Source organism: Hyperolius riggenbachi, chromosome 6 (assembly GCF_040937935.1).
Source record: "Hyperolius riggenbachi isolate aHypRig1 chromosome 6, aHypRig1.pri, whole genome shotgun sequence".
NCBI classification, from domain to species: Eukaryota; Metazoa; Chordata; class Amphibia; order Anura; family Hyperoliidae; genus Hyperolius; species Hyperolius riggenbachi.
The window spans coordinates 50,342,837-50,361,299 of NC_090651.1; the positions used below are offsets into that span (position 1 = coordinate 50,342,837).

General features: G+C 46.1%; 1 protein-coding gene across 1 annotated transcript in view; it reads right to left on the bottom strand.

Annotated features, from left to right (window-relative positions):
• Window positions 1-7,455, bottom strand: part of CTH (cystathionine gamma-lyase) — a 61,513-nt gene extending 54,058 nt beyond the window's left edge. Inside the window, exon 1 of the mRNA XM_068239231.1 lies at window positions 7,211-7,455. Coding sequence (XP_068095332.1) covers window positions 7,211-7,396 — 186 coding nt within the window. The 5' untranslated portion in view covers window positions 7,397-7,455. The remainder of the gene's footprint in view (window positions 1-7,210) is intronic.
• Between the last annotated feature and the right edge of the window lie 11,008 nt (window positions 7,456-18,463).

Genomic DNA, 18,463 nt, shown 5'->3' on the forward strand with positions numbered 1-18,463 from the left:
CGTCCAGACGATCGCACTCCTGCACAGCACACTGCCGCTGAGCTGAGGATAGGCAGTGAGGCACTGTGACTGTGCAGCCGGTCCGCTCCCTCCTGGTTGTTGCACGTCGGTCGTCACCCCTCTCCGAGACTGCGTCCTCCTTCCTCCTCCCTGGCTGGCCAGCCCGGAAGCCGGAACTATAGAGTAAGTGTCGGGCCCGGCCACCAGGGAGGATCAATGCGCCGCCACGTAGTCCCCCTCCTCACCAGCCACTTTATCAGAGGAGGGGGGGGGGGGGGGGGGGGAGGGCCCGGTCTTCTAAAATTATGAAGGGGGGGGCGGGGGGGCCCGGACCGGCATCATCCTCATTGTATTATATATTTTAAAAATAAAAAAAAAAAAAAGTACTCTAAATCCGGCAGGGGCCCCGGGCCCCCTGTGGCGTAGGGCTACCACGGGCCCCATAGCAACGCTATAGTTGCTATACTGAATGCTACGCCCCTGATGTAACGCCAATACTTCTTCCTTCCAGGTTTGAAGGAGGAAGTAGTGGAGTTACGTGGACCGCAAGTGAAATGCATCTGCTATAGGTGGCGGCATAGGCAAGTTAACCCCCCTCTGCCGTGGGAAGCTATCTAATTTAAATTTCAGTTACAAGCAGCTACTCATAGCTAACATCACAACTGTTAGCACAGTGGTAGCGCCTAATAACTGGCTGTTACCGTGGCAACTGCTAATCAGTGGCCCCCGCATGGGGCATCACAGCTACGGCCTGCGTGGAATTAACAACTGTAGAGAGCTTTGGGGGCCACCACAAATGGCTTGTCAAGCTGCATTTGGCCCCCGACCCGGACTTTGGACATGCCTGAAGAAGACAATGAGGCAGAGAATCAGTCACCACCCAATCAGGGAATGATTAATTACTTGCCACATACTGGATCATCCTAATACTGATCCTCTGGCTTATTTAAATTCTGTGCCAGAGGTTGTTTAGAGTTCTGGATGTGCCAATTATATGTTTGCAGCAATAAAGTTTTGTTGACCTGCAGTTCTGAGCCAGGCATGCCCATTATCGCTGCATACAGGGCCGGTTCTAGACTTTGTTGCGCCCCCTCCCTCTTTCCCCCCCTCGTACCGCACCCAGCATATGCTACAACTTGAGACATGACATGCTGCAGCTCAACACAATAACACGCTGGCTGGCTGGCTGGCTGCGAGTTTGTGACAAACAAACTGCTCTCCCTCAGTCAGTTGGCCATCCTCCAGCAGTGCCACCGTCTTTCTTTTGCTGTGCAAGTCAAATGAAACACTGATACTCTCCTGCCTCCCCCGACTCATTCTGCGTCAGACTCCCCACACAGCACAACAAGCTGACTTTCCCCATTGATGACCTCTTCACCTCAGGCGCTCTCCTCTCGCTTCTCCTCCTACTCTGACTGCATGCTGTGAGGCCTAGTGCACACCGGAGCGTTTCCGCTGCGGTTTGCGATCCGCTTGCGGGTGCGGATCCGCTTGGGTAATGTATTTCAATGGGCTGGTGCACACCAGAGCGGGAGGCGTTTTGCAGAAACGCATACTCCCGGGCTGCTGCAGATTTTGGATTGCGGATGCGTTTCTGCCTCAATGTAAAGTATAGGAAAACCGCAAACCGCTCTGAAAAACGGCACTTCAGAGCGGTTTGCCAGGCGGTTTTTGTTACAGTAGCTGTTCAGTAACAGCTTTACTGTAACAATACATGAAATCTACTACACCAAAACCGCAAAACGCTAGCTGAAACGCTACAGAAAAATAAGAAAAAGCGTTTCAAAATCTGCTAGCATTTTGCGGATCTGCTAGCGGTTTTTGGTGTGCACCAGGCCTAAGTGTAAACACACAGTACAAACATGCTGACCCTGTAATCTCTGTAACTGATGCAAGTGTTTCACCTTGCTTCATGAGAGAACCAGCCCTGGCTGCAATGTCCTTACCCATAAACCTGCACTCTTAGGGACACAAAGAGCCTTTCCTCATCTTCCACTTTACCACTCAGATGTGCAGTTCCAACCATCTCCTTATATAGTAAGGTTAAAGAGAAACTCCGACCAAGAATTGAACTTTATCCCAATCAGTAGCTGATACCCTTTTACATGAGAAATCTATTCCTTTTCGCAAACAGAGCATCAGGGGCTCTGTATGGCTGATATTGTGGTGAAACCCCTCCCACAAAGAAATTCTGAGTACGTACTCTTGGCAGTTTCCGGTCTGTGAACCTAGTTGCATTGTGGGAAATAGCTGTTTACAGCTGTTTCCAACTGCCAAAACAGCAAGGAGCAGCTACATCACTTACCAGCAGTAAAAATGTCAGAATGTAAATCAGGGATTTATAAGATTTTACAATGGGCAAACATTGTCTAAGTTATTTATACATAATTATTGTAAAAATGAAGCACTTTTTTATTACATTATTTTCACTGGAGTTCCTCTTTAAGTATAAACCTTTTCAATATTTTTTTGCCTACTTTTTCTCCAGGAGAAAGCATGGACAATCTCTCTGATGGCCATGCAGGGGTTCGGTCAGTGGTTTCAATGCTTCCCTACTTTTGACCGAATTTCCCTTTAACTCAGTGCATCTGAAACTGGGCCTCATCCCTTCCTGTCATAGAAACCCAACAGGAAGTGAGAGGAAATTCCACATTTTACAGGTGTTACCAGAACAGACTCCTATTGGAAGAATTATCTCCGATCCCAGTGCAACTGTAAAAGCACCCATACATCAGATGATGTATGGGCAGATCGACCAACAGAAATATCTTTCTCATCGAATCTAATCAGAGAGAGACCTGTTGCCTACCCATACACCGCAGGCCGATTCCTGATCGCCTTCAGCATGAAATCTCTCAGGTTCGGCCTTGAGACACCACATCTGCCCCAACCTTTGTCCCCCAAGAGTAAAATGGGCCCCTTGCAGTATACTTTACCTGTCAGTGTCCGCTGCTGGCTCAGCTCGCATACAACGTGGCTGCTGGCGTAATGTGGGAGTGTGTGACATTACACATGCGCCCACCTGTACAACAGCAGCCGTGTGCATGGGACGGACGGCAGAGGCGGAGCTAGTGGCAGAATATACTGCACGAGGCACATTTTACACTAGGGGGGACAGCGCCTGGGGTTCCATATCTTGTTCCCATATCGAATGCCATTACCACCACGTACCTAATCGAGCATGTCAGCCCTACATCTTGCAGCATGTCCAATTGATAGATGCGACCAATTTCGCCCCGAAATTGGTCACACTGTTGATCGCGCAGGCTATTGGCAGCACAGTTTATGTGATTATAATAATCGAATCAGCTGCCAAGTCACCTGATGTATGGCCACCTTAAGGCCTACTACATACAGGGAAATTTATCAATCTTATCGGGTACTAGGTGAACAAGTAAGCTAAACCTACCTTCATGTGTGATGGCTCTTACGCACAATCTGTCATGGGAGTCTGATCTGTTTCTTGGGGTCCGTCAAAGGGATCAGGTCTGGTACTGCAAGCTATCAGGGGCGTGCTGCCTAATTACTGTATGCTATTATGGGATATGCTGCTTGAATAGGTTATTGGGGGGGAAATGCTGCCTAATTCTTATTTGGGGAACATGCCTGCTTAATTATATTATTTTAAAGCCTAATTTTCATTAAAGATTTCTGGAAGATCCTGAAGTCTTCCTTCTTACAGATTACTCCTGTGACATTTCATACATACAAAGTTGTCTTCATGTGCCAAATGTACTGTACTGTTTGTTATTACATATTTTTTGTTACAGTGTTGTATAAACTGTTGTAAGTACTTAGAAAAGCAATTAAAAACAACCCAAAAACATTGTTTATACTAGGTGCCCACAACCACAGTTTCCCAAAAGTGAAACATTTACCCACATTTCACTATGTATAACACAGAACTCAACTTACAAACAAATTCGACTTGAAAACAAACTCCCGGAACGGAAACTTTTTTTAAGTAGGAGACCTCCTGTACTGTTTATTACATTACAATTCATATGAAAGTTTGAATGTTAGTTGAGACAATGCTTGTTTGCTTGAAGAGGTTATTAGGAAGGGGAAAATGGCAAATGGGAATCTATATCTTTGCTTTCCTGAAGGGGATTTGCAGCAGCTGACCAATATTTGTGTTCTGTACAGAATTTAGCAGCAAAAACTAGAGTGGCCTTATGGGGGAGCTCCTCCACCTCTCTGAGTCACAGTGGGAAACTGCTTTACAACAGTGACTAAGCGCATCATGTAACATTGCATCACTCAGATTGTCTGTATACAATAGCCACGTCATGGGCTATACAGAGACTGGTGGAAAGTGCTGGGCATCTAACTGTATTGTGGACGTGGAGCAGCACACAAAGAGGGTCTATCAGGCATGGGTGGTGTGATAGAAACATCTGCTGCCTTAGATGCTCCAGATTCAACCTCTTGTTAAATAGACCTGACCAATATCACTTTTGGTTTCAATAAGTTTTTATTGGGAGAAAATTGTACATAGCTAAAGATACAATTGAACAGTTGTTCACAGTCCCCACACAGGGGGCTAAAGATATGGGAAGACCAATATATATTTTTAGGACTAGTACACGAGTCGATATTCATGTCTGATCTGACAGACTACTGGATCATTTTCAGAGGATTTCAGAGCAGACCAGTCAAAAACAAGCAAACACTAAGGTTTTGATTAACGGTTGGGCACACCTGTAAATGCTGACCAATCGTGTGTGTGGGTGTGTGAGTAAATGATTGACTAATGCAATGTGACAGGAGTAGGAACTCAATGGAACTTGTCTGGGAATATAAGATCCAACAGAAGTGCCAGTGTACTCCATCCCAGTGGTTTTATTTTGGAAACAATTCATCACCTTAGAGAGTGTAACCCAGCCAAAGCTCGGGTACAAATTGAGATACTTACCTAAAGAGAGGGAAGCCTCAGGATCCTATTGAGGCTTCCCTCTCTGCTGTGATGTCCCCCGTCACTGAGCGTGACCCCCCGGAAGATTAGCGACAAGTCATTGTCGCTAATCATTTCGGGGCTACGCAGCTCCTCTTCTTACAGCGTGGCCACATGAACCCGTCCGCACATTCCCAGTAAGCCGGAGCCACACATGCCCAGCCGTGCTTGCATGTCAACTGCGCGGCCACGATGCAAGAGGAGAAGCTGTGTGGCCCCGATGTGGAGGCGGTTTCCTTTTCTTCAGGTGAGTATCTTATTTTAATCCCAAGCTTCACCTTGGGATCGCTTTAAAGCAAATCAGAGATGGGGCAGGAGAAAAAAAAAAAATTATATACACCTGGGGCTTCTGGCACTGCTCAGGTGTTATGGAGGCCCAGGATGCTTCGATAGCGGCCTTAAGCTCAGTAATACCATACTGGGAAAATAATGAACTTTATCACAGTATGCTAATTTTTTGAGAAGATCCTGTATACATTTTTTCTCCTGTCCCATCTCTGGTTTACTTTTTAAGATGCTCATCAATGATAAAATCTTGATTATGTAATTGTACCAAATCTATGTAGCAGAAGGTGAATATACTGTGAATGGATACTTTAGGGTCGATTCAGAGGAGTGGCTGCCGACGGCACGTTAAGCTGATGCCAATCGCTTTCCTGCTACCAAAAAGTGTTTCCTGGCCTAACCTCATCACGCCGCATTCTGAGCCACAACTTTTTGGACTGAGGGCCATATCACCAGTCTTAAGATAGTCATGCCTCAGCAGCCCCTATTAGTGCAACACAAGTCCCAGACAGCCCTCCTATACCCAGTATGGTGGCACTACATGCCCCAGCAGCACCTATTAGTGCAACACAAGTCCCAGACAGGCCTCCTATACCCAGTATGGTGGCACTACATGCCCCAGCAGCACCTATTAGTGCAACACAAGTCCCAGACAGGCCTCCTATACCCTGTATGGTAGCACTACATGCCCCAGCTGCCCCTATTAATAACCACTAGAACACCAGGGACACCTGTATTGGTAGTGCAATCCAATTATTATTACTTATATAGCGCCAACAACTTCCACAACACTTTACAAAGTATTCATTGTCATCTCACAAACTATAAAGTATAATATTTAGACATTGGCTATCATTCATGAAAGTGCTGTTGGTATGGAGAATCAGTGTGGGAAAACACCGCTGGCGGTGTTTTAGACTTCTGGCTGCTGATTCATAAAAAAGTATTCAGGTGTGATAGCAGTGTGGTGATTCCCCGAACTAGGCTGTCAGTAGGCAGGCGGTAGGCTTGCGGAAGCACAGGAAGCAGCAGAGTTGATACATTTCTCCGTGTTCCGCTCTGCTGCAGCTGCCTGGGAGGTCTGTCTCTACATTCACTTAACATTTTTATCGCCACATCAGAGGGAGCGGTACTTCCCGACCTCACACGCTTGCGGTGATCTTTATGAATTAACATTTTGCTACATTTTTTACAATAATCACCGCACAAGGCGGTGATTTATCACTCTGCTCAGTAGTGTCAGCTTTTCATGCGGAAAGAGGCTTTATGAATGCCGAACTTGCTAAGTGTTCAGCTGTTTTAAGCATTTCCGCATGCGGAAAATCTTTATGAATGATAGCCATTGACTGACCCTTCTAGTTTAGGCCAGGTAGTATAACAACTAGACACATCACAGCGACTGACAACTCTGCATCCCAAGAGGTTCTGCAGAAGCTGACACTTCTGCAAAGAGTTGGCAGGTGTAATACTTTTTGCAGCCTGGCAGAATAAGTGTCCCAGAGGACATTAGGCATTGGAGAGGTAGGTTAGTGTTAGGCAGGGGAGAGGGTAAGTCAGGACCAGGCAGAGGCAGAGAGGCTCCAGCCTCAGGGCACAGCAGTGTAGGAGGGGGCACACAACACACTCAGCTATCATTGCCCTAATGTGTTTGAAGCAGAGAGAAATAAGAAAAGGGGATACATGGCAGTGACAGCAGTCAGATAACTAGAGATGAAGGTGTTGGGGGCCCTGGGGAGCCTCTTAGTCTAATAACAATCAGTGTGTGATGGCTGGGGGGAGGAGGGGCGCACTTTGGTGTCTCAGCCTTGGGTGCCAGAGGACCTTGTCCCGGTGTTTCACCATTTCAGCATACCCATGGCTCTGGGGTAAGTTAGTGTTAGGCAGAGGACAGGTGGAATTATTTTCACCCCACTAGTTACATCAGAATCTCAGATCCCCCCATACACACAAGAGAAGAGTTGAAGCTCTCACCCCGTGCTCCCCTGGGCTGTGCTGCTTGAAGGTGGTGGAGAGGGAGATGGGGGGCACCACAGCCAGAGACTTCCATTGTTCTGGCTCCTGGCCGACGTGGATAGCCTGGGTGGAGAAGTGTCTGAAGCTCTCCTGGTAGCCCTGCGTGGGGCACTGCTTGCTGTCTGCAGGCTGCATCCTCTCCATGTGAGCTGACAGCTGCTGATCCGTGTATTATAGCAGCCGAGCCCAGGCCGGGCAGCGCGGGGATTGGCTGTTCCTGGAGGCGTTGTCACTAGCAGAGCAACATGACAAGCAAATAGCAGCAGCACTTCCTCCTCTCACCTTCCTACTGTACACCGTCTGTGAGGGGGAGGAGACTCCGAGATGCTACGTCACATATCAGAGCAGCTGCTGGGGTCTCTGAGGACAGACCACAGTGCACAGCAGCTTCTAGGAGACATTTACAGAGAGCTGAAAGCGGACCTGAACCCACAAGTCCTCTCTGCTCTAAAACATACACAACAGCATAATAACCTTTAAACCAAAAACATTTATTTGTTAACTTACAGCTGATACAAATCCTAAAATACATCTGCACTGTTCCTACTTCCTGATTGATGGCAGCAGACATATTGTTAACACCATGTGCTTTCAAATGAGCTTTTCTGCCATCTCTGCCATGGCAATCACGTGACACAGAGGAGAGATCAAATTACACTTTGTGATTAAACTTAAATGAGATGGAATTAAACAGGCTAAACTCACTAAATACATATAATGTGTATTTATATATGTTTTTCCTTCTGTCCTGTGCAAAGAGTTCAGGTCCACTTGAAATACTAACATTGCACAGCTGCTGCTGACTGACATGGTTGTAGGTGACAGATTTTATAATGCAAAGCTGGCCATACATCTAGCAATGTTGCAGTTCGACTCCGATCCACCAATCAATTCAATCATTTTTTTTCAAATGAGATGATAATTGCCACAACACGCATGCGCAATTTCAGAAAGCAGTTGAATGTATCGATGGAGCATGCTGGAGCAATCTCGGTCCAACAAGGTCGGTCAGGTGTGCGGCTGTAACAGCGTGCGATATTGTGATAACCAATGAAGGCGGGGACCCCCAGCTGGTGTCCCCCCCCAAATGTAAATGTGACCCCTCCCCACTCCTTTCAGTACCTGTGCATTGTAATCTCACCTGTTCCAGCTGTAGTGACTCCCAGTCCCAGTCTCGTCCGCTGCTTCTCCCTAGCGCCGCCGGGCGCGTGTCACATATGCGCCACCACGTGGTAGGTACGTGTGAGTTACCAGTGCAGCAAAGCAGGTCATCTGTAGCACCAAATGATGGTGTGGCTATAGCAGTAATGCTATAGTCCGTGCTCCGCGCACGGGTAATTTTTGGATTCAAAAATTCCCAGTTGCTATGGCTCAGAGAGGGAACAGTATTTAATGCTGCCTGGTATTTTAGCAGCAGCAGCATAAGCCTTCCATCGTCTCGCATGCTTCCACCAGCAGCTGTGCAGCAGTGTTTAGGGCTGGTGCACACCAGAGCCTTTATGGAGCGTTTTTAAAAACTTTAGCTGTTTGAAAACTGCTTGGGTAATGTATTTCAATGGGCTGGTGCACACCAGAGCTGTTTGTTTTTTCCACAAACGCAAACTCGGGGGCTGCAGCATTTTTTAGATTTTTGAGGCGTTTCTGCCTCAATGTTAAAGTATAGGAAAGTGGAAAACCGCTCTGAAAAACGCTAGATCAGAGCGGTTTTCCAGGCTTTTTTGTTACAGAAGCTGTTACTGTAATAATGTATGAAATCGGCTACACAAAAACGCTCCAAAAAAACACTAGGCATGTTTAGAAAACTTCTCTAAGGCCCCATTCACACTTAAAAGCGGGAGTAATTTTTCCACGATTTAATGCGGAAAAATCACTGGACACTGCAATGATTTTCCCGCGATCGCGTTTAGCGCTTCTATAGCACTGAAACGCGATCAACAGGAAATCGCCTGAAAATGGTGCAGGCTACACATTTGCATTTGGCGATTTGCGTTAATCGCCGGGAATTAACGCAAATCACCCAAATAAGAATGGGCCCATAGGGTTTCAAAAGCACTAGCGCTTGAGCCTTTTGCCAAAATCACTGGCAAAATGCTGTAGTGTGAATGGGCCCTAAGAGCTCGTTCACAATTGAGCGGGAATCGCGCGATTTTTTAAAAACCGCTAGCCCATGTAAGCCTATGGCAGTGTTCTAAGCGTTAACCGCAAACGCGTGACATGCAGCGTTTTGCTGGTGATTTGCAATTAGCGATTGCGATTAGCATGCATAGCACCGCTAATCGCGATAGCTCCCAAAATGCTGCAGTGTCCAGTGATTTTTCCATGTTAATCATGGAAAAATCACTCCCGCAAAACACTAGCAGTAATCGCCAGCGTTTTGCGGTTTTAGGTGTTAACTGGGCCTTAAAGAGACTCTGTAACAAAATGTTCATGCTTATTTCTGCTATCCTATAAGTTCCTATACATGTTCTAATGTGCTCTGTCTAACTGCAGCCTTTCCTATTTGCACAGTGGCTGTGTTATCTCTATTATATGATCTAATCTTCTCTCCTCTGTCAGCTCTGTCGGCTGAGGCTGGAATGTGTGGAATGTGCTGCACTGCTTGTCATTGGCAGAAGCTATACACACCCTCTCCAGGCCCCCTGCACACTCTGTATGACTCACACACTGAGCTTACTCTCAGCATATCACTTGCTCTGTCTTTTGTTTGTAAACACTGGATAAAAACGGCAATTACAAGCCAGGATTGCAGCAGGGAGTGGCAGAAACAGCACAGAGGGGCCTAGGAGAACATAATGAATAGAATGGTATGCTTTTTATTGTAAAAATTTTAGAGTACAGATTCTCTTTAACATGCCTAAAATCGCTCTGAAAATCTGCTTCAAAAACCTCTAGCATTTTGCGGATCTGCTAGAGGTTTTTGGTGTGCACTGGCTCTCATTGTATTTCAGACTCCTCTGTCCATTCCCCCAGCTGCAGCTGTGCTCTGTTACATTGTATCCATATCCTCTGTCCATTCCCCGCAGCTGCAGTTGTGCATGGTTACATTGTATCCCAGATTCCTCTGTCCATGCTTCCAGCAGCAGCTGCGCACTGTTACATTATACCCTAGACCCCTCTGCCTGTGCACCTATTTGCAGCTGTGCTGTTACATTATATCTCAGTCTCCTCTATCCAGGCTTTCAGCAGCAGCTGTGTACAGTAACATTGTATCTCAGACTCCTCTCTCCATGCCTTCTGCTGCAGCTGCGCACTGTTATGCTGGGAATACACAATGAGATCTTTTAGCAGATTTACTGTCCGATCAATTTACTAATCGATTTCCATTCACTACTATGAGAAATCAATCAATCAAAAATCAGATCGGACCTGTCGGAAATTATCTATCAAACCATCTACATATCTGCCAAAAATTCTCATGGTTTATTCCCAGCTTTACATTGTATCTCCGATTCCTCTGCCCATTCCCACAGCTGCAGCTGTGCATTGTTACATTGGATCCCAGACAGAGGAGTCCATGCTTACATCAGCAGCTGTGTACAGTTACATTATATCCCAGACTCCTCTTTATGTGCTTCCAACAGCAGCTGTGTGCTGTTACATTATCAGACTTCTCTGCCCATTCCACCAGTAACAGTTGTGCATTGTTACATTGTATCCCAGACTCCTCTGTCTATTCCCCCCAGCTGCAGCTGTGCTCTGTTACATTGTATCTCAGACTCCTCTGTCCATTCCCCCAGTAACAGTTGTGCATTGTTACATTGTATCCCAGACTCCTCTGTCTATTCCCCCAGTGACAGTTGTGTATTGTTACATTGTATCCCATGCCCCTCTGTCCATTCCCCCAGCTGCTGCTGTGCTCTGTTACATTGTATCTCAGACACCTCTGTCCATTCACCAGCAGCAGCTGTGCTCTGTTACATTGTATCCCAGACTCCTCTGTCCATTACCCCAGCTGCAGCTGTGCTCTGTTACATTGTATCTCAGACTCCTTTGTCCAATCCCCAGCTGCAGCTGTGCTCTGTTACATTGTATCCCAAACTCCTCTTTCCATTCCCCAGCTGCAGCTGTGCACTGTTACATTGTATCTCAGACTCCTCTGTCCATTACCCCAGCTGCAGCTGTGTACTGTTACATTGTATCCCAGACTCCTCTGTCCATTACCCCAGCTGCAGCTGTGCACTGTTACATTGTATCCCAAACTCCTCTGTCCATTCCCCCAGCTGCAGCTGTGTTCTGTTACATTGTATCTCAGACTCCTTTGTCCAATCCCCCAGCTGCAGCTGTGCTCTGTTACATTGTATCCCAAACTCCTCTGTCCATTCCCCAGCTGCAGCTGTGCACTGTTAACATTGTATCTCAGACTCTTCTGCCCATTCCCCCAGTAACAGATGTGCATTGTTACATTGTATCCCATGCCCCTCTGCCTATGCTTCCAGTACCAGCAGGGGCGTAGCAATAGGGGGTGCAGAGGTAGCGACCGCATCGGGGCCCTTGGGCCAGAGGGGCCCCATTGGGCTCTCCTTCAAGCACAATATTAGCTCTCTATTGGTCCTGTGCTGGTAATAATCACTTCTATAGATGCTCTAAATACTTGTAATCATTAACACACTGTTCCCCATTCCCTTCTTGCACCTCCAACACTGTGGTTGTCCTTGACAGGTTTTGGTACGCCGTATCAATTGTTATGTATAGAGTGCTTGGGGGGCCCCCATGTAGAACTTGCACCGGGGCCCACAGCTCCTTAGCTACGCCACTGAGTACCAGCTGTGTACTGTTACATTGTGTTCCAGACTTCTCTGTCCATTCCCCCAGCTGCAGTTATGCATTGTTACATTGTATCTCAGATGCAAATATTCGGAAAAGGGTTAATTCTTCTACACCCACCCACTGTACCATTACTTATCCATGAACTGAAGTCAAGGAGCTAAAAAAGAAACCCAGACACACACATGGATCAACCAAAGGAAGATTAAACAAGAAGAAAGTTAATGTTTAGAAGTGTTTAAGTCAAAGTCCTGACCCGAATCCTGCTGACATGTGCCAGGACTTGATGCAGGCAGTTTATATGAGGATAACCTGTAATATTCCTGGGTGGAACCCGTGCTGTAAGTGAGTTGGGGCCAAAATCCCTGCAAGCTGATTTTCAGGACTGGTCAGCAGTTACTTGAAACAGTATAATGTCTTGCAGTCACTTAAAGGAGACATCTGAGAATTATAAAAAAATAAAAAAAATAAAAAATCAGATCTACTTTCCCGGGGCTTCCTCCAGCCCATGGAAGCCTATGTGTCTTTCGATGCAGCTCCATTACAAGCCATTCTCCCCGGGTCCCCGCCATAGCAGCCCCCGACCCAGCCAGGTCAGCAGCTCCTGTGCATGCTTCTGCACCTGCACAGAATGCTCCCGGACACAGGAGCATGAGTGAGGCAACCATGAGCAGCGTGGTTGCGCGCTTGCGCATGTGCAATCGGTCCTGACCTTGCTGGATTGGCAGGTGCTACAGAGGGGACCTCCCCGGGAGACCAGCTTGGAGCGTAGTTGTGGCAAGGGACACGTAGGATTCCAGGAGCTGAAGAAAGCTCCAGGTAAGTAAATCTGATTTTTTTTATAATTCTCAGGTGTGAGCTTCTGTGAATGCATCACGCTCCTGTCGCTCTCAAGAGGGAAAGGGGGTATCAGCTTCTAATTGGGATGAGGTTCATTCCTGGGTTAAAGCTTTGAACCCACATTTATTATTATAAAATCATTCTCCAGTTACAGCTGTGTTAGCATGCTTTTTTCCAGCTTACCACAAGGTGGTGCTGGATGCTCACAACATGTTTATTCTCCTCATGTAATCTCTTTCTAACAGTGTAAATTTTATTTTTTTTAAAGGTAACAATACATCTTTTATATGTGACTATTATATTTTTTAGGACAACAGAAGTGAGACAAATATGGAGGCTGCCATATTTATTTTCTTTTAAAGGGAACCTGATGCGGGTAAAATTATTTAAAATAAACACATGACGTAGCTGCAAATGAATATTACATACTAACCTCACTGTCAGTCCCTCTCAGAAGCTCACCATTTTCTTCTTACAGTGATCCCTTCCAGTTCTGACAATATTTTGTCAAAATTGAAATATACCAGTTTCTGTCAGTTATATATCAGTAACTGTCAGTTACAAGTGAATGTGCAAGGTAATGTCCATGTTTCCCTATGGCTCAAGTGGGTGATATTACAGTTTAACAGTGTGCTGACCAGGAAGCTGTTATGGGGTAATGGCCATTTTTAAAATGGAGGATGGAGAATTCCATTGATCACAGTGGACAAATGGGACATGGGAGAGAAGAAAGAGATTGAGGAGTAGACCAAACAGGAGGTAAGTATGACCTGTGTATGGTTATTTTGACTTTTTATTTTCAGTTCAGGTTCTCTTTAAACAATACCAGTTTCCTGATCTAATTGGCTGCACTGCAGTAGTAATTGGAAAACAGCAGAAACAAGCATGCAGCAAATCTTGTCAGATCTGAAAATAATGTCAGAAACATCTGATCTGCTGCATGCTTGTTCAGGGGCTATGGCTAAAAATATTAGAGGCAGAGGATCAGCAGGACAGTGCTCTCATAGAAAATGAAGTAAATAAACTGATTGCAGTTCCACTTTAAGGCTCTGTTCACAGCAGAGCAGGATCATGCACGAGGCAACCTAGGCAGGTGCTTGGGATCTAGTGGGTTGCAAGGGGCCCACCAGCCACCTTCTATGACCTCTCTCCACTTCAGCTGACCAAAAAGACCACAAGGGGACGCCAAATCTACTACATTGCCGAGGGCCCCATTATATCTTAATCCATCTTTGGTTCACAGTGCTCATGGTGCTGAGTTGTGCACCCCATTCACCACCACTTCTGCAATGCTGCTGCCATTTTACCATGTTTACTGTAGATGCTGCTGCCCTTTTACTTGGCATGTGTAAATGGCACCATTGATGATGGTTACAGTTACAGAATACCCAGTTAGTTCACAGCCAGAACCAGTTGGATTTTGCAATGGACCACCTGGCACATATTGGCATGGGTTTCCTCCAGGCACACTGCTTTCCTCACATATCCCAAAAAATACAGATACGTTAATTGGCTTCCCCCTAAAATCTGATGGCGTTATTACTATGGTAGAGACTTGATGAGCCCTTTGAGGGACAGTTGGTGAGAAAGACAACATACTCTGTCAGGGCTTGTTCCCACTGCAGGCGTTTTCGCCTTTTTTTTAAAAACGCCCCCCTGACCGCGTGGACAATGAATGTCTATGGGAAGGTTCATATCAGCACGGGTTTTGCGCTGTGCGTTTAGCAAAGCGGTGCGTGTACCATTTTCGGAGTGATTCCACCTCAATGGAAGCTGTAGGAAAATCGGTAAATGCATACAAAAACGTGCAATAAGGCGATTGCGCTTGCGTTTTTAAGAATAAATACATTGTATTTATTCTTTCCGGGTCAAAGAGTTCACTTACTGACTTGCGTCAGGGAGTGAATTACAAAACCGCTCGGAAAAAATGCTTAGAAAACCGCAAAGCACAAAAATGAATCGCCCACCCAGCACCGAGAATCGGAAAAAAATACAGGTCAAAAACCTCCCAACGCGGACGAACACGCGAATAAAACGCAACACAAACAAGGCCTAAGGCCCAGTGAAAGCACTATATATAATAATACTAGATAAATATATAAAAGCTCCCTTACTGTAAAGCTATGTTAGATATTTTGCCTAATTACGGTAAATCATAAGACATTTGCTGATTCAGCTTTATGAAAATCTCCCATGATGCATCAGTACGGAATAGGCAAATCATTCCTTTATGTCCCTGAAAACAAAACACAGAGGGAGACCAACAAGTCCAAATCAGCTGTATGCAAGTTGGATTAGAGTAGTTCAATAAAAATTATATGGCCATTGGTACAGTGCACACCAGCGGTTCTGAGCAGTGGATGGAGGCATGTGGCAATGTGGGAGTGAAGTAAAGGTTCCTAGGCTGTGGCATGGGGGTGGGGGATTAAGTAAGAAACAAGAGTCAGGACAGCGCCAATCTCAGCCAAACTGGCTCTAAGTGGTCTGATGCCATATTGTGAGGTCACATGACCAGTGGAATAAATACAATTTATGTTCACATCCTTTCCCTTGCCTCCCCTTTTTGCCCTTCACAGGCTTGGGGCCCATCTCACAAAAGCTATTAAATAAGTGGCCATCATGATTTTCCTGTATTGGAGGAAGGGAAGGTTAGTAGTTTGGGGCCTCCACAGCTCTGGGCCCCCCTGCATTTGCAGGGGTTGCTCCCCTTTAGTTACACCTCTGCAAGGATGATGATATTTGCAGGTACGTATTGTGGTGTTTTGGGGGTATATGGTGTAAATGGGGGAAGGGGCAGGAGGGGGTTAAAGTGAACCTCCAGACTAAAAATCTACTCAGCAGCACTAAAAAGGCTTGGTGTTTTTTTAACAGGTTCACAGCATCAGAACTTTGTTTTTCTTACCCAAGCCTCATTTTTAGCTGAACAGAAGCTAAGCTCCGCCCCATCAAAGAAAACTGCTCGGGCATTTTTTCCCCTGATGTTGTGCAAAGCATGATGGGAGTTCCTATGTTGTTTTTCTCATTGCCTAACAACTGGTAGGGGTGATCAGGACACTGAACAGTTGGAACTGTGTCTCATGTCACCCCCTTTCAACCAAAAAGATGGCTGCCCTCACGAAATCAAACATTTGCCTGTTCTTTTAAAACAGGGTGGGTAAGTGCAACAAACGTTGGAGAGGCAGTTGCGGTGAACAGCGCTACCACCGCAGCTGCCTCCAGTTCTCTGCCTAGCAATCTATCCGTACCTCGGGGCGTCTAGCACGCGTCTAGCACGCCGAGGACGGGTTTGTCAGCTGCACATAAGGTCGCCTTATCGCGTGCGTGCGCGCACAGACAGGACCTTTGTGTAGGGAGGAGGCGCGTCAGCTGACCGGCCGGTCGGCTTACGTCAGAGGAGACACTCGCCGCTGCTCATTGGCTGACAGGAGTAGGCGTGACGCCAAGCTGAATCACTTGTCTGCTGTTGCGAATACTTGGTGTTAGCACTCAGACCTTAGATAGTTCCGGTGTGCTTTGATCCGGGAGGAAACCGGGGATTTCACACAAGATAGGAATTGTTTGATAGCTATAAAGATTATTCATTACTGTGTTATTATCTGTGCATGACTCTGGCTCGTTCTGACTACTCTTCTGCTCAGTGATTCTGTGCCTCTGCCCATCTGATCTTGCTGCCGACTCTGCCTGTTTAAACCTTCCTGTCTCTGCCTTCCGATTTTGTACTGCACCTGTCTGTCTGTTGCCAACCCGATTAGTCTGACCACTCTACTCTCACCAGAGGGCCCTTGACTCTGGTGAGGGGCGCTGTACTGTTCTGGTGAGGTATAGCTAAACCTATCAGTACTACTGTTGCACCAATCACTATACTTGCTATTGCTGTCACATCAGCTGTCTGATATACCTGCATTATAGGTGATTCTGCAGATCACCATATAATCAGGTATATATCTGCATTATTGGTGATACTGAAGATTAGGGATGCTCATTCGGATTCAATTTCCGAAATTCCGATCGGAAATTGCATTTCCGCATCGGAATGCGGAAATCGGTAATGCAAGTGCGTTAGGCGGATTTCCGCCGGAAATCGCAGAAATTCTAAAATCAGTGGATTTTTACTGTAATGTAAAATGCAGAAAATCTGCATCTGCCTATTTTCTGCATTTACATTACAGTAAAAATCCGCCGATTTTAATGGTTAATAGCAAAGCCCCCGTACGTCCTAGAAACACCAATTTTCAAGGTTTATTAAACAGAATCTTCTGAACAAGATGCAAAAAAAAGTTTTCAAAAAGACCTTATAGTTTTTGAGAAAATCAATGTTAAAGTCGGGCGGAATTTCCGCGATTTCCGGCGGAAATTCCGCATTAGAATGTGGAAATTGGTAGCGGAAAGCGTAATCGGTATTTGGCAATGGCGGAATGCGGAATTACCGCGGAATCGGAAATTGGCATTTCCGACCATCCCTACTGAAGATCACCTAATAATCAGAACTCTGTTTCTTGCTGACACAAATCGTTACAGAACAGCAGACCAAAATGTCTATGGACGCACTGGGTAGCCAGGTTGAGGCCTTGACCACAGCGGTGAACAATTTAACCGTATTGGTCAATACCCAACAGACTCAGATCACCCAGCTGTCTGGGGTGGTCCGGACCCTCCAGACTGCGACCGTACCAGTGCAGTCCCCTTCAGTTATAGAGCCTAGAATGCCTCTGTCGGGAAAGTTTTCAGGGCACAAATCTGATTTTCAGAATTTCAGAAACTGCTGCCTTTCTTACTTTGAGATGAGACCTGTTTCATCAGGGACTGAGAGTCAGAGGGTAACCTTCATTAAAACACTTTTATCAGGGGATCCACAGACATGAGCTTACAGTCTTCCTACTGGTCATAAAGCATTGACATCAGTTCAGATTTTTTTCAAATCAATGGCTATCATATACGATGATCCAGATATCGCAGTCACTGCTGAGAGGAAACTTAAACATCTCAGGCAGGGACATAACACCGCTGAGATCCATGCCGCAGAGTTTAGACGGTGGGCAGTATCGGCTAGATGGGGACAGTTTGCCTTATTAGACTGTTTCTTATCAGGGTTATCCGATCCCGTTGCAGATGTAATGCTAAGCCATCCTGAACCTAAGACTGTTGATGATGCGATCTCACTTGCAGTAAGAATAGATAGCGATAACTATTCATTATCAAAGGCAAGCTCGTGGTAGACACTCTGTGAGGTCTGTTCCCTTCACCTCTCCTACACCTTCTCCTCCTCAGGATGAGCCGATGCAGATCGGACATTCAAAATTGTCAGAGGTCGAGAAAAATCGGAGATGGACGGAGGTGCTCTGTCTATATTGTGCAGAAAGGGGCCATATAGTACAGAACTGTCCTAAAAAGGCAGAAAACTCTGCCGCCTAGGAGTAGCTAGAGGTACTACCCTAGGCGAGCCAGTGTTACCTCTAATTGATAATCGGTTACTACTCCCTTGTTCTATTTCCTGGAAAGATCAAGTCCGGTCTACCCAGGCATTTATAGACTCGGGTTCAGCTGCCAATTTTATAGATTATGATTTTGTTAAGGAATTGGGGATCCCCCTGCTCCCCTTAGACAGAC